Source organism: Microcaecilia unicolor, chromosome 2, assembly GCF_901765095.1.
Source record: "Microcaecilia unicolor chromosome 2, aMicUni1.1, whole genome shotgun sequence".
NCBI classification, from domain to species: domain Eukaryota; kingdom Metazoa; phylum Chordata; class Amphibia; order Gymnophiona; family Siphonopidae; genus Microcaecilia; species Microcaecilia unicolor.
This window is the reverse complement of record NC_044032.1, coordinates 255,880,615-255,907,104: the sequence shown is the minus strand read 5'-3', so window position 1 is coordinate 255,907,104 and position 26,490 is coordinate 255,880,615. Positions and strand designations below refer to the sequence as shown.

Genomic DNA, 26,490 nt, shown 5'->3' with positions numbered 1-26,490 from the left:
GGAGGGCAGCGCAGTTGCTGGACATGGGTGGATGGAGGGCATGGGAGAGGAGAGTTGCTGAACATAGGTGGATGGAGGGGAGCAGAGAGTTGCTGGTCATGGATGGAGGGGAGGGCAGTGGAGGGTTGCTGGACATGGGCTGGTGGAAGGGAGGGCAGGGAGAGAATTGTTGGACATGGATGGAGGGGAGGGAAGGGAAGACAGGAACGAGATGCACATGGACAGAGGGAAGAAATGCTGGACATGGATGGAGGGGAGGGAAGAGAGAGGAAGGAGATGAGATGAGGGAAAAGGAAGAGAGAAGAAAAACTGCACATGGATGGAGAAAATAGGCAGAAGCTGGATCCACTGGACAGTCAAGTCTGCGGAGGACCCAGCTTTTACTTATGGATATAGAGCAAGAAATGAAGAAGAAAGGAGGAAAGTAAAGAAATAAATGGAAAGGAAGCCCAGGAAACGGAGTTAAGAGGACAGATAGCAGCAGAATCAGATACTGGGCCAGCATGATCAGAAAAACAAAGTCATTAGACAACAAAGGTAGAAAAAAATCATTTTATTTTCATTTTAGTGTTTGGAATATGTCCACTTTGAGAATTTACATCTGCTACATCTGTTGTCTTATTTTGCAATGTATAGCAATGTGTTTCTTTCTGTTTGTCTGGTATTGTGCTGCATGCAGGGTCTAACTTCTTAGGATTTCAGGTTAATTTTTGAAGAATTTGAAGAGGGGCTATCTCTGTTCTGCATGCGTGACTGCAAGGCCAAGTGTCTGAATAGGGATCTGTTTGTTAGATTCTGAGATTTTGCTAACACATTGTTTTTCAGAGTTGGCAAGACTGTCTGTTCTCATAATTCATGGTCTATATGCTAATTTGGTTTGTGTCATTTAGAGTATAATGGAGCTGTAACAGCTTACAGAAATTATTTATAATGAAAACAAAAAAAAACAAGTTATTTTTTCTTCTATACTGGTGTAATATTTTCAATGATGCCATGGATGGTAAAAGGAGTGCGACTGCTGTAGGGGCGGAGCCATATTGATCCCACCCCTGGATGTGTAGGGGCGCTGACTAATAGGCTGCAGGAGGACGCCAGAAACCCTAGGACCGGCTCTGCACCTGCCGGAAGTCGGAAGTTTCCTTCGCAGCCAGCCTACCTGCCCAGTGCCCGCCCTATTCTCCCTCAGTTCTCCGCCGGTCCGTCCTCACCCTCCTGTGTGCCGCCCAGAATTTTAAAACTCATCTTACCTCGGGTCCCGGCGGCAGCATTGAAAGGCGAGCAGGCTCGGCTCTTCAGCCTTCCCTTCTCTCTCAGCTCTGGTCCCGCTCTCATTTTCTGTTTCCACAAGGGTGTGACCAGAGCTGAGAGAGAAGGGAAGGCTGAAGCACCGACCCTGCTCGCCTTTCACTGCTGCCGCCGGGACCCCAAGGTAAGATGAGTTTTAAAATTCTGGGCGGCATGCAGGATGGCGAGGACGGACCGACCGAGGACTGTTGTGGGAGAAGAGGTCAGGCTGGGGTTGGGACTGGCACTCGGAGGGAGAGGGGGGCCTGGAGCTTGGAGGGGAGGGAGGGGGCGGGGGAATGCACCACCTGTTTAAAAAAAAATTCAGCACCCCCAATCATTTTGAAAAGTTGGCTCCTATGTACTGTGCCATACTTTGTATTGTTTGAAAATTTTACTGCTGTAATAGTTTATTGCTTATGTTTGACTTATTCTTGCTTACAACACCTTGAGTGAATTCCTTCAAAAAGGAGGTAAATAAATCCTAATAAATAAATAAAATACAATTATTTTTTTCTACCTTTGTTGTCTGATCATTTTATTTTTCTAATCATGTTGGTCCTAGTATCTGGTTCCTGATTTCTTCTGTCTTCTCTTAATTCTCTTGGCCATTTGACATTTCTGCTGTCTTCAGGGGTCACGTCTGTGGCTGTGACCCCTCTCAGACTCACCTTATTTCCTGTGGTCAGCTTCTGAGCTGGCTTCTGTCTGTTCTTTGTGAGTTGGTTCTGTCTCTGTCTCTATGTGCTGGCTGTATTAGATTGTCGGTGTGCTGTCACCCGTTCCAGATTTCAGCTGTCCAGTCCGGATCTTCCAGGCTGCCCGACCCTTAGTTGCCTGGTGATTGTTGCACCTGAGTCTCAGCTGCCTGCTGGGCTTATTAGCCATTTGGAACCTCTCTGCCTTTGCCTTTGCATTGCGTCTAAGGCCCTGGTATGTTGGTGCTTGTTGCACTTCTGCTAGTCCAGTGTTTGCCTAAGATTCTTGCCTGTTTCTAGTTAGTCTGTGTTTAGTTTAGGTTTTGCTTGTTTTCCTTGCCTGGTTTCTTGTTTGTAATTCTGTGTTTAGTTTCTGTTTGTCTGTGTTCTGGCTTTGGGGCTGCTTGCAGCTCTTAGTTCTGTGTCATGTTAGTCAGTGTTTGTTCCCTGTTTAGTGGCTGTTTTGCAGCTTTCTGTTCTGCCCTTTAGCTTTCCCTTCCTTGCCCAGTCTCCTGCCTTGCTGCCCATATTCCTCCCTTTCCCCTCTGACCCTCAGTCCCTGTGCTGCCTTGCTGTTATCCAGTCCTGCCCTGTCCAGCAAGTCCTGCCGGCCACCTGAAGCCCAGAGCTCAACTCTGGGTGAAAAGTGGCCAAGTGCAGGTGAAGCCTAACTGCTTGCCTGAGATTTGCCTAGTCTCCGGTGTGGGGTGGTTTGCCTGCCACTGCCGCTCCTCGGCAGTGGCCCAAGGGCTCACAAACCAGTTTCCAGCTGTGAGAATGTGACATCAGGTCTGTCATCCATCTCCCTTCTCTGTGTCCTATCCTTCACCATGTTTAGCATCTCTCCTTTCTCTCTTCTTATCCCATTCTCAGTATCTCCCCTCTCTGTGTCCCTGTCTCCATTCTCGGTATCTCCTCTCTCTCTCTCTGTCCCTTTGCTCCCCTCATGCCCACTATCCCCCCTCTGTATCCCTATCTTTTCATGTGTCCAGATTCTCCCTGCTTCCCTCCAACCCCAATATGGTCTAGTATCTTTCCTATCCTCCCAAGATCCCCTTCATAATCCAGCATCTCTTTGGTTTGCCATGGGTCCAAAATCTCTCCCCTTCCCTTCCCTTCCCTCCATCCCCCGTAATCCAACTTCTCTCTCTTCCCTTTCCTCACCCCCAGGTTAAGCATGCAGCCATCTCCTTGCATTCTGTTTCTCTTTCCCCTTACTATGCAGCCATCTCCTCTCTCTCTCTCTCTCTCTCTCTTTGTCTCTCTCCTCCTGTGCCATGCAGCTATCTCCTCTCTCTCTCCCTTGCCATACAGCTATCTCCTCTTTCTCCCCTTGCCTTGCAGCTATCGCTCTCTCCCCACTTTGCCACACATATCTCCTCTATCTTTCTCCTCCTTCCCATGCAGCTATCTTCCTCTCTCTCTCCTCTTGAAATGCAGCTATTTCCCTTCTCATTGTCTCCCCCTTGCCATGCAGCCATCTCCCCTTTCTCTCTCTCTCTTTCCCCTTGCCATGCAGGCTGCAGCCGTCTCCCCTCGCTCTCTCCCCTTGTCACGCAACCATCTCCCCTCTCTCTTCTCCTCCCCTCCTTGCCACGCAACATTTCCCCCTCTCTCCCCTTGCTATGCAGCCATCAACCCTCTTTCTTTCCTTTCCATGTACCCATCTCCCCTCTCTCTCCCCCTCCCTTCCTTGCCACGTAACATTCCCCTCTCCCTCTTTCTCCCCCTTGAAGTGCAGCCATTTCCCTCTCTCCCCTTGAAACGCAGCCATTTCTGCTCTTGCCATGTAGGCATATCTCCTTTATCCCCTGCCATGCAACCACCCCCTCTGTCTCTCAACCCCCTGCCATGCAGCTATCTCTCTCTTTTTTTCCTTCTATCCCCTCCCATTGCCATGCAACCATCTCTCTCTCTCTCTCTCTCTCTTCCTTCCTCCTGCTCACCTTGCAACCTTGCTAGGTCAACAGCAGGTTGGTGGTGGTATAACAGTAAAATCAATGTGAAGATACGTGGGATCATTTCCCTACACATGCTGCTGTTAACTCTGCTGGTCACACACCTCTGATGCAGGAAGTTACATCAGCGAGGGGTATGACCAGCAGAGCTAGCAGTGGTGCACATAGGGAAGTGGTCCTGTGTGTCTTCATGTTTCTGCCACTGCTGTGAGACCTGGGATGGCAGAAGAGAGAGAGGGAAATGTCACAGTTGAGGCTGGGGAGGCTTAGCCTCACAGTGCCCCCTTGTACAGGGTGCCTATGATGACAGAATGTAGGATTGAAGAACAGGAAGTGACTTGAGAGTGACCAGTAGCAGCAGAGAACCGGCACTTACATTGACTGGTTTTCTGTCTTGTAAGGCACCACATATCCCTTGCTGATGTCTCAGAGCTACACATACTGTTGTGTTGGGAACCAATGCTCTGGAAGTCATTTGGTCCTCGGTATTCCTTTACTAAGCACTATAGATTACATATGCAGGCTACGGATGAGGCTGTCTTTGGGACAGGCATTCTCAGAGCATTCTTGTTTTCCAATTGCTTTAGAAAGGGCATGAAAGATAGTTATCTCAACCTGTGATTCACTGGGTGGGTAAAAACTCTTTGCAACTTCTAAGGTCTTTTCTCTCTTGCTACAATGTATTGACTATTTGATTGACTTTTGTGTGAATCATTTTATCTACTCCTAGTCATATACAGTGGGGGAAATAAGTATTTGATCCCTTGCTGATTTTGTAAGTTTGCCCACTGACAAAGACATGAGCAGCCCATAATTGAAGGGTAGGTTATTGGTAACAGTGAGAGATAGCACATCACAAATTAAATCCGGAAAATCACATTGTGGAAAGTATATGAATTTATTTGCATTCTGCAGAGGGAAATAAGTATTTGATCCCCCACCAACCAGTAAGAGATCTGGCCCCTACAGACCAGGTAGATGCTCCAAATCAACTCGTTACCTGCATGACAGACAGCTGTCGGCAATGGTCACCTGTATGAAAGACACCTGTCCACAGACTCAGTGAATCAGTCAGACTCTAACCTCTACAAAATGGCCAAGAGCAAGGAGCTGTCTAAGGATGTCAGGGACAAGATCATACACCTGAACAAGGCTGGAATGGGCTACAAAACCATCAGTAAGACGCTGGGCGAGAAGGAGACAACTGTTGGTGCCATAGTAAGAAAATGGAAGAAGTACAAAATGACTGTCAATCGACAAAGATCTGGGGCTCCACGCAAAATCTCACCTCGTGGGGTATCCTTGATCATGAGGAAGGTTAGAAATCAGCCTACAACTACAAGGGGGGAACTTGTCAATGATCTCAAGGCAGCTGGGACCACTGTCACCACGAAAACCATTGGTAACACATTACGACATAACGGATTGCAATCCTGCAGTGCCCGCAAGGTCCCCCTGCTCCGGAAGGCACATGTGACGGCCCGTCTGAAGTTTGCCAGTGAACACCTGGATGATGCCGAGAGTGATTGGGAGAAAGTGCTGTGGTCAGATGAGACAAAAATTGAGCTCTTTGGCATGAACTCAACTCGCCGTGTTTGGAGGAAGAGAAATGCTGCCTATGACCCAAAGAACACCGTCCCCACTGTCAAGCATGGAGGTGGAAATGTTATGTTTTGGGGGTGTTTCTCTGCTAAGGGCACAGGACTACTTCACCACATCAATGGGAGAATGGATGGGGCCATGTACCGTACAATTCTGAGTGACAACCTCCTTCCCTCCGCCAGGGCCTTAAAAATGGGTCGTGGCTGGGTCTTCCAGCACGACAATGACCCAAAACATACAGCCAAGGCAACAAAGGAGTGGCTCAGGAAGAAGCACATTAGGGTCATGGAGTGGCCTAGCCAGTCACCAGACCTTAATCCCATTGAAAACTTATGGAGGGAGCTGAAGCTGCGAGTTGCCAAGCGACAGCCCAGAACTCTTAATGATTTAGAGATGATCTGCAAAGAGGAGTGGACCAAAATTCCTCCTGACATGTGTGCAAACCTCATCATCAACTACAGAAGACGTCTGACCGCTGTGCTTGCCAACAAGGGTTTTGCCACCAAGTATTAGGTCTTGTTTGCCAGAGGGATTAAATACTTATTTCCCTCTGCAGAATGCAAATAAATTCATATACTTTCCACAATGTGATTTTCCGGATTTAATTTGTGATGTGCTATCTCTCACTGTTACCAATAACCTACCCTTCAATTATGGGCTGCTCATGTCTTTGTCAGTGGGCAAACTTACAAAATCAGCAAGGGATCAAATACTTATTTCCCCCACTGTATATATATATGAGTACTTCCCACACATCTGGACTGGTTTAACAGGATGATACGGACAAAGAGATTTAGTCTTACCTGTTAATTTCCTTTCCTTGAATTCAGCTGGAACAGTCCAGAACCCTCCCCTATTTCTGGTGAAAACTTGAGGTAGGAAGTGTTGGTTAGGTTACTTCCATTTAATGTTTTTACAGTTTTCAGGCATTTTTGGTTCTATTACATCATTATGACATTAGTACAGTGGTTCTCAACCCAGTCCTCGGGACACACCTAGCCAGTCATATCCACAATGACTATGCATGACATAGATTTGCATACAATGGAGGTAGTGCATGCAAATTTATCTTATGCATATTCCTGAAAACCTGACTGGCTAGGTGTGGTCCGAGGACTGAGTTGAGCATCCCTGCATTAGGATAATGGCAAATGCCTCTTCTGCACTAGAGAGTTGCATGGGGACAGAAATCTTATGCAACCCTGCCCATCCCTGTTGGAGTCTTACCCATCCCCGCAAGTATTTAACCTGTCCCCGCAAGAATTTACCTGTCCCCACCCATCCCCACAAGAATTTAATGGTATATAAAAAAAAATTCCAGTCAGCTCTCTGTCTCTCTGTGGATTTGAGCCATAGCACTGCAGGCAAGGAAGGAACAGAAGTTGGAATACTCTGGTGCACACATGTAAGATTTGCCTCTGATTCACTGGCACTGTGTGCTGAGAAGTCGCCAAATGCATGCGCCAGTAGGTCAGGTGACATCTGATGCTCATACCTGTGTCAGAGCTGAGGTCTGTGCACCAGCCCAGGAGCAAAGAGAATTAATAGTAACATAGTAAGTGACGGCAAAAAAAGACCTGAACGGTCCATCCAGTCTTCCCAATAGTCACATTCATTATCAATTCATGATTAAATCAACGAGTGTGATATTATATAGTTGATTATGCTCTTTCTTTGGTGTTTCTGGTACATAGATCATAGAAATCTATCTGTCCCTATCCTTATGTTCCAACTGCTGGAGTTGTCGTCGAAGCCCACTGCAGTCTGTTTGTCTTCTCATTTGTGGGACACAGACTGTAAAAGTCTGTCCAGCATTGTCCTCATGTTCCAGCCACTAAAGTTGCTGTCTAAGCCCTTTCCAGCCCATCCTAAACCAGATTGTCATATATGAGAGACAGATCATACAAGTCTCAGGTATCGGCTCTAGTTCATCACAGTCGCCATCTAAGCGTCACTTGACACATCCACACACATGCAGCCATTTAAAGTTAGGTTTTTTATAACTTCTATTTTCTAATTAGAGATCCTCTGTGTTCATCACACGCCTTTTTGAATTCTGTCATAATATGTGCTTCTACCCAATGGAAGACTTTCCGCATTTGTGCTGTTAAAGCAAGGAGGAGGAGATAGCACTCAAAGAACTTGGTAGATGAGAGGCTGGTACAGGTGCAGCTTACACTTCCACGGGAACCCCATAGGAATTGTTTCCATCCCTACGGGAATCCTGCAGGAACTGCTTCCGTCCCCGCGGGAACCCCACAAACCCCATTCCCATGCAGGTCTCTACTCTGCACCACTGCTTTAGTATAGTGATGATGAGATAAATAATTGTGGCCTACTCTCTCCATCTGCTGGCAACATTGAGCATAATCACATGCATCTGAACTAGTTAATCAGGATTCAATGAAAGGGCATTTAAAAGATAAAGCTAAATTTCTGCTTCTGTGATTAAAGGTTCGGATGTCTAAAAAGTATAATTGTTAACAAAATTGAATAAATGTGCATCTTGGACATTGACTTAGGCTGGAATTTTAGTTCTCCTTTTCAGCACTTTCTATTCATAGCATAGTAGTAATTCAATCCATCTGTTGGAGAGCACAATAATTTCTGCAAAATTTCAGTGTTTGGTCCAAAGTATGGGGGAAAGGTGGAATGTTGCCCTGCTACCCATTCTTTTGAAAATTACTTTTTTCTGATCATGGTGATGTTATCAACAGAGCTGAAGTTGAAAAGTGCTAGAAAATTCATGCATAAGAATGGTTTGGTGTTCTTTCTTGGTTATTTTTTAAACTTATGTAACTTAATAAGATTTTGATTTTTTTGTTTTAAAAGCAGTGAATACGCTTAATTTTTTTTTCTTTCCCTCAGCTAAAAGGTTAATGAATGAAGAATTGTGTAATTTGCAGTCCCACGGTGAAGCACTTCAGGAGGAGCTGGATAAATGTGGGTAATTATGATAGCTTTCATTAAGCATCTCGGTGTACTATGCATCAGATTTCTCTCACATCCTAATTTATTTTTGCTCTGGCTTTTAATTTCTATCTCATTTGCAAAAGTATTGCTATAGATGTTCTTGCTAAAATACAGGTCTATAAGATAGCATAATTCTGAACATTCCTCTTTATTCAGTTTTAAAATTTAAGTAATGTTAATCAGATAAAGTCAGATATACAATCATCCTCAAAGAACTAATGCCTTTGTCTAAATAGGTTTCTGGAAAAGAAATAACCAAGAGGTAGAAAAGTGGGAAGAAAGTTGTGGAGATGGAGAGATACAGGTGAAAGAATACCATTCCATCTGCAAAGTTGCCATTTTCTCCATGTTTGGGACTTAGGCAACTGAGCCTGTCATTATTGAAGACTTCTAGTTTGTCATTAAAGTGCCTCATTTACAAAGACTAGTTTGCAAGTAGGCATAGAATGAGAAAAATGTTTTAGTAAACCACGTGCTCAATTTACTTATTCTTTCATAGGATGCCATTTGTGCCTTGTCTTTTTTCCAGATTTGGCTTTGAGGGGAAGATTTTTTCATTCACATTATTAGTTGCTTTGTGCTTAGTAGAGCAACAGAGATCACCTGCACTTGTATCTGTATGACATACCAGGGAACATCTCACTGCTTATACAAGGATTTAGTGATAGAGTTGCAAAGAGCAGGTGAGAGCCCTGGAAGAAAGTGAATTCATGGGAATGCTGGAAGATGAAGTCCATGAACCTGGACTGAAAGGAAATGAGATCATAGTGGAGAAAGGCAGGTTGGGAGTTATATTGAGGAAGTAGTAGGAGTTTGGAACCAGATGAAGATAAGTGAGAACCTGGAACTAATTGGAAGGCTGCCGGTGAAAGGTGCAGAAAAGGCCACACTGTTGGCAGAGAAGGAGAGAAGCAGATATACAAGTAGAGCAGCAAGACAATGATGTGTGGGCTTAGTTCTCAGTCTCAGAAATGTGGTAGGGGTTTGATGGAAAGGATGCTGCTATAGTTTTTGGCTAAGAAAGTAAGAAGCCAGTAGTTGGGGAACTGGCAGAATGCTAGTGTGTATTCTCCGAGGACAAGCAGGCTGACATATTCTCACAAATGGGTCTGTGATCCGCATTGGTCCGGAAATTGGCATAAAAATATAGCAAAAGTAAAAAGATTTGCCAGAGCCTTCTGGCGTGTGTGTAGTGATGCATGTGCTGACTGACTTTTCACCTGCTGCATGTACAGTGGGGGAAATAAGTATTTGATCCCTTGCTGATTTTGTAAGTTTGCCCACTGACAAAGACATGAGCAGCCCATAATTGAAGGGTAGGTTATTGGTAACAGTGAGAGATAGCACATCACAAATTAAATCCGGAAAATCACATTGTGGAAAGTATATGAATTTATTTGCATTCTGCAGAGGGAAATAAGTATTTGATCCCCCACCAACCAGTAAGAGATCTGGCCCCTACAGACCAGGTAGATGCTCCAAATCAACTCGTTACCTGCATGACAGACAGCTGTCGGCAATGGTCACCTGTATGAAAGACACCTGTCCACAGACTCAGTGAATCAGTCAGACTCTAACCTCTACAAAATGGCCAAGAGCAAGGAGCTGTCTAAGGATGTCAGGGACAAGATCATACACCTGCACAAGGCTGGAATGGGCTACAAAACCATCAGTAAGACGCTGGGCGAGAAGGAGACAACTGTTGGTGCCATAGTAAGAAAATGGAAGAAGTACAAAATGACTGTCAATCGACAAAGATCTGGGGCTCCACGCAAAATCTCACCTCGTGGGGTATCCTTGATCATGAGGAAGGTTAGAAATCAGCCTACAACTACAAGGGGGGAACTTGTCAATGATCTCAAGGCAGCTGGGACCACTGTCACCACGAAAACCATTGGTAACACATTACGACATAACGGATTGCAATCCTGCAGTGCCCGCAAGGTCCCCCTGCTCCGGAAGGCACATGTGACGGCCCGTCTGAAGTTTGCCAGTGAACACCTGGATGATGCCGAGAGTGATTGGGAGAAGGTGCTGTGGTCAGATGAGACAAAAATTGAGCTCTTTGGCATGAACTCAACTCGCCGTGTTTGGAGGAAGAGAAATGCTGCCTATGACCCAAAGAACACCGTCCCCACTGTCAAGCATGGAGGTGGAAATGTTATGTTTTGGGGGTGTTTCTCTGCTAAGGGCACAGGACTACTTCACAGCATCAATGGGAGAATGGATGGGGCCATGTACCGTACAATTCTGAGTGACAACCTCCTTCCCTCCGCCAGGGCCTTAAAAATGGGTCGTGGCTGGGTCTTCCAGCACGACAATGACCCAAACATACAGCCAAGGCAACAAAGGAGTGGCTCAGGAAGAAGCACATTAGGGTCATGGAGTGGCCTAGCCAGTCACCAGACCTTAATCCCATTGAAAACTTATGGAGGGAGCTGAAGCTGCGAGTTGCCAAGCGACAGCCCAGAACTCTTAATGATTTAGAGATGATCTGCAAAGAGGAGTGGACCAAAATTCCTCCTGACATGTGTGCAAACCTCATCATCAACTACAGAAGACGTCTGACCGCTTTGCTTGCCAACAAGGGTTTTGCCACCAAGTATTAGGTCTTGTTTGCCAGAGGGATTAAATACTTATTTCCCTCTGCAGAATGCAAATAAATTCATATACTTTCCACAATGTGATTTTCCGGATTTAATTTGTGATGTGCTATCTCTCACTGTTACCAATAACCTACCCTTCAATTATGGGCTGCTCATGTCTTTGTCAGTGGGCAAACTTACAAAATCAGCAAGGGATCAAATACTTATTTCCCCCACTGTATTTAAGTTTCTTTTATTCCGCACGAGGAGCCACAGGTTTTTTTTTTCTGTAGCTCCTTGCCCAGGAAAGAGCCTTCCCCAGCGTTTCGTTTTTGTAGCTTCCATTTGTTTAAAAAAAAAAAATTCCCTTTTTTTCTTAGTTTATTTTTTTTCCCTTTTCAAGTTTCCTTTCTTTTTCGCAGCGACCGGGTCTCTCCCTTTTTTGTGTGCTTGTCTTCTTGGCTCAATCAAGCTGTTTGATTTCGCCGGTGCGGTTTTCCCTTTCATGTCATCGAAGACTCCCAGTGGCTTCAAATGTTGCACTCGGTGCAACTGGACCATCTCAGGCACAGATACCCATTCCTGGTGTATCCAGTGCCCTGGGCCCGACCATAGCCCAGCTCGTTGTGCCCTTTGTCTCCATATGAAGAGGAGGACACAACTTGCTTGAGAAGCCCAGAGAGAGAAGCTTTTTGGGGCTCGGTCTGGTCCTTTGATATCAATATCAGAACCGAGGTCGGCGGTGTTGACAACGAGGGACACATCGACATTGGGAATGGAGGTAGGCATGGCTGCTGAGAGGCCGCGGCATGCTGGGAGTAGTGAGGCAACGTAAGGATTCAATGTCATCCTCTGTGCTCCTCATAAGGCCCAGGAAAGAGTCTGACGACTTATTTCTTTTTCTTTTCTTTATTTTTCGTCATTTTGTTTAAAAAGAAAAACAACCCTCCGCGTAGCTAATTCTTTCTTTAGCCCCCTTTAAAGTTTCCTTTGTTTTTCGACGCGGCCAGCTTTGGCCACGCGGTCGGGTTCTCCCTTTCCTTTTTGTTCCGTTTTTTCTTTTAATAGGCACGATCACTTCTTTTGATTTCACCGAGGCCATTTTCCTTCCATGTCATCGAAGACACCCAGCGGCTTCAAGCGTTGCACTTGGTGCAACCGGACCATATCAGGTACCGATACCCACGCCTGGTGTATCCAGTGCTTTGGGCCTGACCATAGCCCAGCCGCTTGTGGTCTGTGTCTTTGTATGAAGAAACGGACCAAAGCGTCTCGAGAAGCCCAACGAGAAAAACTTTTTGGGGCTCAGTCCAGTCCTTTGACGTCGACATCGGTACCGAGGTCAGCGGTGTTGGTGTCAACATCGACAGGACCATCGACGTCGGGAGCAGAGGTAATGGCTGGTGAGAGACAAACTCGTGCTGGGAAAAGTGAGGCATCGAGTGGGTCTCCACCTGTGTCGAGGCCTCCTGTTATGCAGGTCCCTCGGGACCGACCTTCATCGGACCCAACCCCGAGGAGACGAGAGGATTCCACGTCCTTATCGGTACCGAGGAGTCTTGATGACGGGTGTCGAGCGAAGGTGAAGAAGCACCGTCATCGTTCTCCTTCGATGCACAGTACCGGGAGCTCCGGGGCGTCGAGAGTCGGGACCCAAGAAGCGTCAGCGCCGAGAGGATTGCTCCCCCTCAATATAGGAGGTGCCAATGCGTCAGTCTCCTAGCAGCCCGATGCCTGCTCCCGAGCCTCCACAGATTGGTGGCTGTCGACGAGTGCATCCGGGCCTTGTTTCCAGAACTTCTGGAGGGACTGCTACGTCAGTCAGCTTCGGTGGTGCTTGCGCCTTCTGTACCATCCGCTGCAGCGGTGTCTGGCCCTTCTCCTGTGGTGAGGTCTCTGACTGTGGTGCCGATCGGCGTTGGCTGCCACCCAGGTCGACTCCCCTTCAACGTTGGTGGAGGGAACTTCGCCACAGTCGGATCGGGTGTCGGCCTCTTGATATCGCCATAGAGGACATCGTTCCTCAGCGTCGAGGCAGGTTCAGTGTTGAAGTACCTTGACACAGGTTTTATCCGACACTGAGCAGGAGCATTCGTGGGAGTCAGAGGAAGATCCCAGGCACTTTTCTTCTGATGAGTCCTTTGGGATTCCCCCTGATCCTTCCCCTCCTTCCCAGAGAGGAGACTGTCTCCACCGGAGAGTCTGTCTTTTTCCTCTTTTGTCCGGGAAATGGCTACGGCTATTCCCTTCCCTGTGGAGGTTGAGGATGAACCCAGGGCTGAGATGCTCAAGGTCCTGGATTATTCTCCACCTAAAGAGGCTGTAACAGTTCCTCTGCATAAGGTACTGAAGGTAGTCCTTATGCGAAACTGGTGGTAGTCCCAAAGAAAGCTGAATCCCAGTATTGGATCCACGGTGAACCTGGATTGATGAGGTCCCAGTTATCCCACAATTCCATGGAGGTGGACTCCGCCCTCAAGACAGCCAGGAGTTCTAGACTATGTTTCGGCACCCCCTGGCAGAGAAGCTAGAACTGTTGATTCTTTTGGGAGGAAGACGTATCAGGCCACTATGCTCCCCGCCAAGATTCAGTCATACCAGCTCTTCACGAGCGTGCACTTGCGGGACTCGATACCGCAACTGTCGAGCTTGGTTGATGCACTCCCTATGGAGCTGGCCGAGCCTTTTTGCCAGGTGGTCAGGCAGCAGAAGGCGTATCGAAAGTTCTTGGCCAGGGGTACATTTGACACTTTTGATGCAGCATCCAGGATTGCTGCTCAGGGTATAGTGAAGCGCAGACTCTCATGACTGCGTGTCTCTGACCTAGATCATTCTGTCCAGCAGAGAATGGCGGATGTTCTTTGCCAGGGAGGACAACCTTTTTGGTGAAAAAGTAGAGGATCTTGTTGATCAGATCAAGAAACATAATGATGCTATGGATTCTCTCTCCCACCAGGCGCCTTCTGCTACTGCCTCCTCATCTAAGAGGTATTTTGGGGGGAAGAGGAGTGCTCCCTATTCCTATCCAAGGCATAGGTACACTCCTGCTTCTCGGCAGCCTGCCCAGGCTCATCCCCAGCGCACTCGTTCTCGTCAACAGCGTGCGTCTAAGGCCCGTACTACTCCCCAGCAAAAGCAAGGGACGGGTTTTTGACTGGCTCCAGTTAAGCATAGCCTCAATAAAAGTGTCTGTAACCGGTTGGAGGGAGGTTGATATTTTTTCACCAAAGGTGGCCTCTTATAACCTCCGACCGGTGAGTTTTTCAAATAGTCCAGTTAGGATACACCCTCAATCTGGAATCCAAACCTCCAAATTGCCCACCAGGAGTTCATTCATACAGTTCCCAGTACAAGCAGGTACTTGCAGAGGAACTCTCCGCCCTTCTAAAGACTCAAGCAGTCGAACCCGTTCCACCAGGGGAAGAAGGGCTGTGATTCTATTCCAGGTACTTCTTTGTGCAGAAAAAGACAGGGGGGATGTGTCCCATCCTAGACCTAAGGACCCTGAACAAATTCCTTGTCTGAGAAAAGTTCAGGATGGTTTCCCTGGGCACCCTTCTTCCCATTATTCAAGAGAATGATTGGCTATGCTCTCTGGACTTAAAGGATGCTTACACACACATCTCGATACTTCCAGCTCACAGGAAGTATCTTCGGTTTCGGCTGGGAACTCAGCACTTTCAGTACCGTGTATTGCCTTTTGGTCTGGTGTCTGCACCCAGAGTGTTTACAAAGTGTCTGGTGGTAGTAGCAGCGTCGCTACGCAGACTGGGAGTGCATGTGTTCCCTTATCTCGACGATTGACTGGTGAAGAGCACCTCGGAGGCAGGAGCTCTACAGTCCATGCAAATGACTATTCAGGTGCTAGAGCTAAATCCAAGTCCCATCTCACCCCAGTACAGAAATTGGAATTCATTGGGGCTCTGTTGAACACAAAGACAGCTTGAGCTTATCTTCCCGACGTAAGCACAGACAACCTCCTGTCCCTCTTGTCCATGGTTCGAGCGTCTCAACAGATCACATTTCGGCAGATATTGAGACTTCTGGGGCACATGGCCTTCATAGTTCATGTAACTCCCATGGCATGTCTACATATGAGATCAGCTCAATGGACCCTAGCTTCCCAGTGGTATCAAGCTGCGGGGGATCTAGAGGATGTGATCCAACTGTCCACCGACTTTCGGAATTCCCTTCACTGGTGGATGATTCGATCCAATTTGACCTTGGGACGTCCATTCCAAATTCCTCAGCCATAAAAAGTGCTGATGACGGATACATCCCTCCTGGGGTGGGGAGCTCATGTAGATGGGCTTCACACTCAAGGAGCTTGGTCCTTTCAGGAAAAAGGTATTCAGATCAACCTCCTGGAACTGCGAGCGATCTGGAATGCTCTAAAGGCTTTCAGAGATTGGCTGTCCAACCAAGTCATCTAAATTCAGACAGACAATCAGGTTGCCATGTATTACTCCAACAAGCAGGGGGACACCGGATCTCGCCCTCTGTGTCAGGAAGCCATCCAGATGTGGCTTTGGGCGCACCATCACAGCATGTTTCTGCAGTTGCAAGACCCAATTGACCAATGTTTATTGTTTTGAGTGAGCCTGGATGCTAGGGATACCCCACATGTGAGAACAAGCAGCCTGCTTGTCCTCGGAGAAAGCGAGGATACTTACCTGTAGCAGGTATTCTCCAAGGACAGCAGGCTGATTGTTCTTACAAACCCGCCCACCTCCTCTTTGGAGTTGTTGTTATTTGTTTGTTTATATGCTTTTTGATTAAACTGAGGAGGCACGCTCAACGCGATGGGCAGGAAGTTGTCTGCGCATCCGCGGTGCGCACATCAGAAGACTCTTGCAAAACCTTTTAATTTTTCTGGTGAAAATTTGCCATTTCCTGGGCCGACACGGACGTTGACCCACATGTGAGAACAATCAGCCTGCTTTCCTCGGAGAATACCTGCTACAGGTAAGTATCTTCGCTTTATCGAAACTACTACTACTACTTATCATTTCTATAGCTCTACTAGACGTACGCAGCGCTGTACACTTGAACATGAAGAGACCGTCTCTGCTCAACAGAGCTTACAATCTAATTAGGATAGACAAACAGGACAAACAAGAGATAAGGGAATATTAAAGTGAGGATGATAAAATAAGGGTTCTGAACAAGTGAATAAGGGTTAGGAGTTAAAAGCAGCGTCAAAAAGGTGGGCTTTTAGCTTAGATTTGAAGACGGCCAGAGATGGAGCTTGACGTACCGGCTCAGGAAGTCTATTCCAGGCATATGGTGCAACAAGATAAAAGGAACGGAGTCTGGAGTTAGCAGTGGAGGAGAAGGGTGCAGATAAGAGAGATTTACCCAGTGAACGGAGTTCCCAGGGAGGAATGTAGGGAGAGATGAGAGTGGAGAGGTACTGAGGAGCTGCATAGTGAATGCACTTATAGGCCAATAAGAGGAGTTTGAACTGTATGCGTAAACGGATAGGAAGCCAGTGAAGTGACTTGAGGAGAAGGCTAATATGAGCATAACAACACTGGCGGAATATTAGTTTTAAACATTTTTATTGAAGATACTCCAAAATAATACAACACATAATCCAGTTGCACAACACTTCCTATGATAATACTATCAACATCGTAACAACATGAAATGAATTATCAGCAATCACTTTTCTCCCCTCCCTACCCCCCCTTTTCATTCCCTTAATATAACATTCTGATGATTTGACGGTTCTATTACAGCCATTTATCACAAACCATACCTTAGTCTCAATCTTATTGTCCAAATCTTATGCTTCCTTCCTCTCCTCTCCCCTTCTCCCCCCCCCCCCCCCGCCCCCTCCCTGTTAGCATGGTTCAGCCTTATCTCAACCTATCCTCTCTATTTCCCCATGGCAACCCATTGAGCACTTGGCTTCTTGCTTTCGGTGAAATCATATTTGTGTATTGTCCCCAAACCGTCAAAAACTTCACTTGCCGTTTTGGTGTCACTCTCGCCCCTCTCACTTCCCATAACATCAGTTGGTGCATCTTATTCCGCCAGTACCAGTAAGAGGGGGGTGTGTCCAATTTCCAGTGATTCATAATACATTTTTTCCCCACTATACAAGATTTGCTCAGGAACACTCTTTCTGCCTGAGTCCCTGCATCCCATTGTTCAAGCACACTCAGCAGCATTCTTTCAAACGTAATAAGAACCTGGGAGCCTAGGACCTCCCTTACGAATTTGCCTATTCTCCCCCAGAATGCCTTTATGGTCTTACATTGCCATATACAGTGTGTTAGATTAGCACCGCCCTGCCCACATTTTAGGCACTCATCCGTCTCTGTCACCCGTGCATGAAATGCCCTTCTGGGAGAGAGGTAAGCCCTATGTAGTATTCTATATTGGCACTCTTGCAACTCTGCACTGTGTATCACCTTCTGTATGCCCCTCAATGAGTGTTGTAAATGGTGTTCAGAGATAGTCCTATGAATTTCAGTTTCCCACTTCATCGCCACCTCAGTCACCCGCCTCTCCGGTAGCCCTTTCTCTAGCTCTCTAAAAATCCAAGATACGGAAACCTGTCCCAACGCATCCCCTTCCAAGAACTCCCTCAACTTAATCTCAAATCTATGGGTTAGTCCTCCCTTTGGGATACTATTAGGTGTATTTTCAAAGCACTTAGACTTACAAAGTTCCATAGTAACCTATGGAACTTTGTAAGTCTAAGTACTTTGAAAATGAGCCCCTATGTATATAGTGGGCGAGCTGGTGATAAGCCAATATCCCCAATGGCCCCCCTGAACATTTACGTTGAAAGTCAGCTATGGAAATCATAGTGTTATCGTCCTTGAGAAAACTACCCAATAACTCCACCCCTTGGCCTTGAAGTTTGCGAAACACTGCATTATCACTGCCCGGTGTGAAATCCTTATTCCCAACAAGAGGTAGTAGTCTGCTAGCCATTGGATCCTGACCCCACCTTTGTGCCAATTCCCGCCACATGTGCCATAACGGCCCCAGCAACATGCTGTCTCTAACTTTTTCAGGTAGTTGTCCTTTTCTTCTAACATGGATTAAATAATTCAGGTGCCAGGGATAAAAGTATGCCCTTTCTAGATCCACATCCGTGTAGGTGTTTGTATCAAGGACCCAATCCCTCAAATGCCTCAATAGACACGCCTGATTATATGTCCTCATATCTGGAATGCCTAACCCTCCCTGCCTCCAATTCCCTATTAGGTATTGCCACTTCATCCTAGGTTTTCTACCAGCCCAGCAATACTTCACTACTAATCTTCGCAATGCTACCAACTCTCGCCTTCCCAGGCGCAACGGTAACGCTTGCAGTACGTAAAGCCAGCGCAGGAATATTATCATTCGAAATAGTTGTATCCGACCCATAAGTGACACAGGTAGCCCAGACCAACGGGATAATTGTTCCTGAGTATCCTTTAGCAGCTTGGCAATATTCAGGTCATAAATTTGTCTGGAATCCATTGGGAGCTGTATTCCCAGATACCTAAAGGAACCCCTTGCCCACCTTATAGGGAACCTATCTCCCCACTCCCCCTCGAGTTCTGCATTGCTAGCTAGCACTTCAGATTTCAGGAGGTTCAATCTGAACCCTGAGAAGTCCCCATATTCCTTTAAACTTTCCATGAGATGTGGCAGAGATCATTTAGGATCAGTGATTAATACCAACAGATCATCTGCAAAGGCTGCTGTTTTAAAGCTATGGTCGCTTATCGTGACTCCCCGAATATCTGTATTATGTTGGATTTCTCTGAGGAGAGGGTCCAACGCCAATATGAAAAGTAATGGCGATAGTGGACATCCGTGTCTCGTGCCTCTCTTTATCAGGAACCAGTCAGACCGTAGACCATTGGCAAATATCTGAGCCTGCGGGTCTGTATACAAAGTTCTGACTGCCCTCGCATATAATCCTGTGATCCCATAGGCCTTCAACACTGCAAACAAATAATTCCAATCAACTCGGTCAAATGCCTTTTTGGCATCGAAACTAATAAGCAGAGCTTTGCTCTTATCATGTCTTATTTTCTCCAGGGCGACCCATATTCTACGCATATTCTTAGCTATTATCCTTCCACACGTAAACCCCACTTGTGAATCTATAATTAAAGATGGTAAAAATCTGGCTAGCCGATTTGCCATTATCTTTGCTAAGAGTTTTAATTCAGTGTTCAGCAACGAGATCGGCCTATACGAGTCTGGTTTATCAGCTGGCTTACCTGGTTTCGGCAATACGCTAATTTGTGCTCTATTTAGGCGCCTAGGCAGTTGTCCCTGTAGTATGTTGTCATTAAACACTGCGGTCAATACGGGGCTGATCTCACTATTTAGGAGCTTGTAAAATTCATTCCGCAGGCCGTCTGGCCCCGGTGCCTTCCCCAATTTGCTCCATTTAATTACTAGGTCTACCTCCTCTTCTGTAATACTACTACTACTACTACTTAACATTTCTAGAGCGCTACTAGGGTTACGCAGCGCTGTACAATTTAACAAAGAGAGACAGTCCCTGCTCAAAGAGCTTACAATCTAATAGACAAGTGAACGGTCGGTCCGATAGGGGCAGTCAAATTGGGGCAGTCTGGATTCACTGAACGGTAAGGGTTGGGTGCCGAACGCAGCATTGAAGAGGTGGGCTTTAAGCAAAGACTTGAAGATGGGCAGGGAGGGGGCTTGGCGTAAGGGTTCAGGAAGGTTGTTCCAAGCATAGGGTGAGGCAAGGCAGAATGAGCGGAGCCTGGAGTTGGCGGTGGTGGAGAAGGGTACTGAGAGGAGGGATTTATCCTGTGAACGGAGGTTACGGGCGGGAACGTAAGGGGAGATGAGGGTAGAGAGGTAGTGAGGGGCAGCAGACTGAGCATTTAATACCTCTGCATCCTCTTCTGAAATCTGTGGCAGGTCCACACTGTGAAGATAAGTCTTACTAGGTCTCACTAGGTCTTTTTGTTTTGCATATAGGCGACCAAAAAGTCCCCCAATATTTTGACTATACTTTCATCCGTATTTACCCGTGTTCCCGTGTTATCCTCCACTGCGAGTATTTTTTTGGCACTGAGTCGCCTGTGGGCGATCCGAGCTAGAAATCTACCACTTTTATTAGCAAACCTATATAGCTTGTACTTGTAATATATGTTCGTTTTCTGCGTTTGTTCATGTAAAAGTTCATTGAGGGCCTGTTGTGCCTCCAATAATTGTCTTTTAAGTCTCAGTTCATGATGTACCCCATATTTCTTCCGTAACGCTACTACCTGTCTTTCCAGCCTCATCACCTCCCTATTTCTGACCCGTTTTTAAAAAGCTAGATAGGATATTATCAGGCATATTTTCAAAGCACTTTGGGAGGCTAAGTTCCATAGGTTTCTATGGAACTTTGGGAGGCTAAGTGCTTTGAAAATGAGCTTGTATATCTCCCCGAAGTACCGCCTTCGCCGCTTCCCAATAGAGCACAGGATCTATCCTATGTTGTTCATTGTTACTGCTATAATCTCTCCATTTCTCCACCAGGAAGGGCAAGACCTGGGGATCGCGGTAAAGATAGGCTGGAAAACGCCATGACCCTAGCTGAAATCCTCCCTCTCCTCCTTTAATCTGGACTCTCACCCAAGCATGATCAGAAATCGTTATGGGGCCTATCTGTGCCTCCTCCACTTTTGTTAGTAACTCTCTTGAGATCCATATATAGTCTATTCTAGACAGCGTTTGGTGTGCTCTGGAGAGATGTGTAAAATCTTTGTCTACCGGATGCAATATTCTCCATACATCCACCAGTTCTAACATGTCACAAATTCTAGAGTTACCTCTCTCCCTTCTGGCCAGATCCCTCCCAGTTGGGTGGGACCTATCCCAAATCGGGTCTAGTACGTCATTCAGGTCTCCTCCCACCACTAAGGGAATGTCACCTAAGATATGGATTTTGCGTGTGATTTGAGTAACAAACTTCCTATCATAGGTATTGGGAGCATATATATTGCATAGCAGGAGTGGCTGTCTCTCAACAACCACTGAGGCTATAACATATCTCCCCCCTCTATCAGCCACCACCTTCTTGACCTCTACATTCAAGTTTTTCCTTATCAATATCACTACTTCTCCCTTTTTTCCAACTGCTGGCGCATCGTACAGCTCCCCCACCCACCAGGTTTTCAACTTCTCATGTTCATCTCTTGTAAGATGCGTTTCCTGCAAAAACGCTATGGACACTTTTTTATCATTCAACACTTTCAGGATTTTTTGCCTCTTAATCGGCGAGTGGATGCCCCCCACATTCCATGTTATGCATTGCAAAGTTGTTATGTCACACCTCTCTCTGTTCTGTGTCTTACTTGTAAGGCTTTATTTGCACTCTTCTTTATTATACACAGAGAGAGCGTCCCAGCCTCCGCCCTCTCCGTCTCTAAGGATTCCTCCGTCACTCTCCTTTGGGCCACCCCTAGGTTTTCCTTCATACTTCTCCCTTTCCAACTCCATGCATACAGGGATTTCCCCTTCCCTTCCCTTCCCCCTACCCCCCATATCCCCTTCCCCCTCTACACCCACCATCTGTCGTCCCTTGCCTATTGGCATAACTTCCTGTTTTCCAAGGCTAGGGCGCCTCATGTATCTGTGGCTATCCCCACCCACCCAACCCGTCACCAGAACTTATTTCTCACCAAACCTCTTGTGTTAAAACAAGACCAACGAAAGTGTCCCTTCTGTTCCTGTCCATCGTGAGCACACTCAGTTCTCCTCAGGCTAACAGCTGTGCCAGCCCCTCACTGTGCCTGTAATCATTTGGCAGGCTGTAGTCCTAATAATTCCATGTCTTTTAGCCCAAACAGCCACATTTATCCGCTTTGCTTGAACTTGGCACATGATAATTCCTCAGTGGAGATCCAAACAATCACTGTCTACAGCCTTTATGGCCACTACTCCTCTGACTTGTCTCTGCCATTGTCTGTCTGCTGTGCCAAGTGTCCTTACTGCTTCCAACAACTGGACCAACTGTAAACTCTCAAAACGCAAACAACAGGAGTGGGCAGCGGCTCATCTCGCGGTATCTCCTGATATGTGCCAGTCAAACTCAATTATAACTTGCAACTTGCATAACGATACTCCTGTAACCCGAACATGTTAGTAACTTACACTTGTATGTACCAGTCCATCTCCATTGAGGCTGTTAACTTATAAACGATGCTCAATGTAGTCTCTTCTCTCCTTGACAGAACTCCTTCTTGTTCTCAGCCCTTACGCTCTTTGGCCAGCATTCGGTCTACATACTTAGTTGCTTCTTCTACTTTCTCAAAGTAGACTGCTTGGCCATTTTCCAGCAGTTTGAGCTTAGCTGGGTAGAGGAGACTGATTCTGTACTTGAGCCCAAAATGTTTGGTGCACAGCGGTGCAAAGCCTTTTCGCGCTGCGGACACTGCAGTGGAATAATCTTGAAAACAGAGGATTTTTTTGCGTTTATATTCCAATTGCTTGCCTGCACGCAGTTCTTGTAAGATAAGCATTTTGTGGGCATAGTTCAAGATCCTAAAAATCACCACTCGAGGTTGTCCTGTGTCCTCCCTCCTCGGGCCAAGTCTGTGCGCTCGTTCCACCCGTATCGCTGTCGCCAGCTCCTCGTTGCTAAGCGCCTCCGGTACCCATTTTTCCAGGAATATGCAGAGATTCCGCTCAGGCAGGGTTTCAGGCAGCCCCACAAGGCGCAGATTGTTCCGTCTCGAACGATTTTCAAGATCTTCGAACTCTGCCTCCACCTCCGCAAGGCGCGCTTGCATTCTGGGTTGTACCTCTGAGACCTTTTGTATATCCTCCTCCGCCTGCCCAACTCTTCGCTGCACCTCCTGAAGTTCAGTAAACAGTTACGTGTGCCTCTCAGTCAGCCCTTCTAGTTTGTCCAATATAAGTTGCAGCCTGTTGCCCACCTCTTGCTCTACCGCTGCCTTCACCTCTTCCGTGATTTCTGCAGCACACGATGTACTAGGCGATGGCGATGCTGGCGCGGCCCTGTCCGCCATTTTGTTCTCTGCGGCACGGGCTTTTTCTTTTAGATCTTTGTGGGCCGTTTTCGCAGCCATCCGTGTCGCTTCAGCCGCCACCAACAGCCAATTTGTGTGCAATATGCCTTCGCTGGTTTATATTTCAATTTTTGGGTGGGTGCATGATTCTACGAGCGCGGATTTAGGTATGCGCCCCGGAGCAGTTCTGCCTCACGTCTTCACCGCTCCATGCCTCCACTGGAAGTCCCCCAACACTGATGGAATATTAGTCGTACAGCAGAATTTTGAACAGATTGAAAAGGAGAGAGATGGCTAAGTGAGAGACCTGTGAAAAGCAAGTTGCAATAGTCTATGCGAGAGGTGATAAGAGTGTGGATGAGGGTTCTGGTAGTGTACTCAGAAAGGAAAGGGCGAATTTTGGTGATATTATAGAGAAAGAAACGACAGGTTTTAGCAACCTGCTGAATGTGCAGAGAAGGAGAGGGAGGAGTCGAAGATGACCCCAAGGTTATGAGCTGATGAGACAGGAAGGATGAGAGTGTTATTCACAGAAATAGAGAATGGGGGAGGAGGAGAGTTTGGTTTAGGGGGAAAGATAAGAATCTCAGTCTTGGTCATGTTTAGTTTCAGATGGCGCTGAGACATCCAGACAGCAATGTCAGACAGGCAGGCTGATACTTTGGCCTAGATTTCGGCTGAGATTTCAGTTGTGGAGAGGTAGATCTGGGAGTTATCAGCGTAAAGATGATACTGAAAACCATGGGATGAGATCAGAGTACCAAGGGAAGAAGTATAGATACATAAGTACCTAAGTATATAAGTAGTGCCATCAACCCCAGCATCCTGTTTCCTAAAGTAGCCAATCCAGGTCACAAATACCTGGCAAGATCCCCAAAATGTACAAAACATTTTATACTGCTTATCCCAGAAATAGTGGATTTTCCCCAAGTCCATTTAATAACAGTCTATGGACTTTTCCTTTAGGAAGCCGTCCAAACCTTTTTTAAACTCCGCTAAGCTAACCACCTTTACCATATTCTCTGGCAACAAATTCCAGAGTTTAATTACACGTTGAGTGAAGAAAAATTTTCTCCGATTCGTTTTAAATTTACTACATTGTAGCTTCATCGCATGCCCCCTAGTCCTAGTATTTTTGGAAAGCGTGAACAGACGCTTCACATCTACTCGTTCAACTCCACTTATTATTTTATAGACCTCTATCAGATGGAGAAAAGAAGAGGCCCTAGGACAGATCCCTGAGGTACACCAACTGACAGAGGGATAGAAGTAGGGGAGGATCCACTAGAGTATACACTAAAGATACGCTGGGAGAGATAAGAAGAAAACCAGGAAAGAACAGAGCCCTGAAATCCAAGTGAGGACAGCGTATCAAGGAGTAGGCAGTGATCAACAGTGTCAAAAGCAGCAGATAGGTCGAGATGGGTGAGGATAGAATAGAGACCTTTGGATCTGGCCAGGAACAGATCATTGGAGACTTTAGCAAGCGCTGTTTCAGTTGAATGAAGGGGGCGAAAGCCAGATTGAAGTGGATCAAGAATAGCTTGAGATGAAAGAAAGTCAGGGCAATGGCGGTGAACAGCACATTCAAGTATCTTGGATAGGAAAGGGAGGAGGGAGATGGGGCGATAATTGGAAGGACAGGTAGGGTCCAATGAAGGTTTTTTAAGGAGTGGTGTGACTACAGCATGTTTGAAGGCATCAGGAACAGTCGCGGTGGACAGTGAGGATATGACAGATATGCTAAGATAAGTACCTTAAGGAGGATTTTTATAATATTATCAAAATATAGGTTATGAAATTCTTGCGATATTAATCGCCAATGAAGAATTTGGTGCAAATATGCATTTCCAATATTGAATAAAGATTGGAAATGAGTACCGCTGAAGTGAAAACGGGAAGAGGTATAAGAAATGTGATGGTGGTTTATGGGTAAAGTTGAAGGTGTGTGATTGTATTTAGGATCCTTATAAGATTGAAAGATAAAAGGGATGAAAGTAGGAGATATAGTGTTAAGTAGATGGGTGGGAATAAGATCAGAGGAACAGGTAGTTAGTTTCGAGGAGGAAATAAGATGTGTAGTTTCCTCTTCAGTGATTTCAGAAAAGGAAGAAAAGGAGGCAGCGGTTGGAGGGTTGAGAGAATGGACTAAGGGAAGGAGAGGTGGAGGTGAGAATTCAAGTTTAATCTTGTGAACCTTATCATGAAAGTACTCAGCCAGAGTCTGGGGGGAAAGTGAAGGGGGGATTGGAGATGAAGGCACTTTGAGGAGAGAGTTCAGTGTGGCAAAGAGACGTTGAGGGTTTGAGCCAAGAGAATTTGTCAACTGGATGTAATAGTCCTGTTTGGCAAGTAAAAGAGCAGACTGGAAGGAGGTCAGCAAGAATTTGAAATGTATGAAGTCAGCATGGGCACGGGATTTCAGCCAAAGGCGTTTGGCAGAGTGGGCACAGGAACGTAGGTAGCGGATTCTAGAGGTCAGCCAAGGCTAGGGTTTGGTACGTTTTACAGAATGGGGAATGGGAGGAGCAAGAGTATCCAAAGCAGAGGAGAGAATAGTATCATAGGAAGAGACAGCCTCATTGACAAACTTGGATAACATAGTGGTAGAGAAGAGAATTGAAACACTGGAGGACAGAGTAGAAGGGTCAATAGCCTGAAGATTCCTAAATGTATTGGTTAAGATTGGACGGGACTGGGGAGGAGGGTGTTTAAGTGTGAAAGTTATCAGATGATGGTCAGAGAGGGGAAGAGTTGAGGCACAGAAACTGGAGAGTGAGCAGTTTGAGAAGAGGATAAGATCAAGACAGTGGCGTCCATCTTTCATTTCGATAATACGGTCGTGGATGCCCAAATCTTAACATTTAGGTCGTCCCTAGAGATGGTCGTCCTTAGACTTGGTCGTTTCTGATTTTCGGCAATAATGGAAACTAAGGACTCCCATCTCAGAAACGATCAAATGCAGCCCTTTGGTCATGGGAGGAGCCAGCATTCGTAGTGCACTGGTTCCCTTGACATGCCAGGACACCAACCAGGCACCCTAGGGGGCACTGCAGTGGATTTCAGAAAAAGCTCCCAGGTACATAGCTCCCTTAACTTGTGTCCTGAGTCCCCCAAAACCCACTACCCACAACTGTACACCACTACCATAGCCCTTATGAGTGAATAGGGGCACCTAGGTGTTGGTACAGTGGGTTTCTGGTGGGTTTTGAAGGGCTCACATTTACCACCACAAGTGTAACAGGTAGGGGGGGTGGGCCTGGGTCCGCCTGCCTGAAGTGCACTGCACCCACTAAAACTGCTCCAGGGACCTGCATACTGCTGTCATCGAGCTGGGTATGATATTTGAGGCTGTCATAGAGGCTGGCAAAAAATATTT

The 26,490-nt window shown here is 46.5% G+C and overlaps 1 protein-coding gene across 1 annotated transcript in view; it reads left to right on the top strand.

The window, feature by feature from the left end:
- The window catches only part of LOC115462003 (synaptonemal complex central element protein 1-like), a 178,326-nt gene that overhangs the window by 20,900 nt on the left and 130,936 nt on the right, over positions 1-26,490 (top strand). Inside the window, exon 4 of the mRNA XM_030192050.1 lies at positions 8,411-8,485. Coding sequence (XP_030047910.1) covers positions 8,411-8,485 — 75 coding nt within the window. The remainder of the gene's footprint in view (positions 1-8,410; positions 8,486-26,490) is intronic.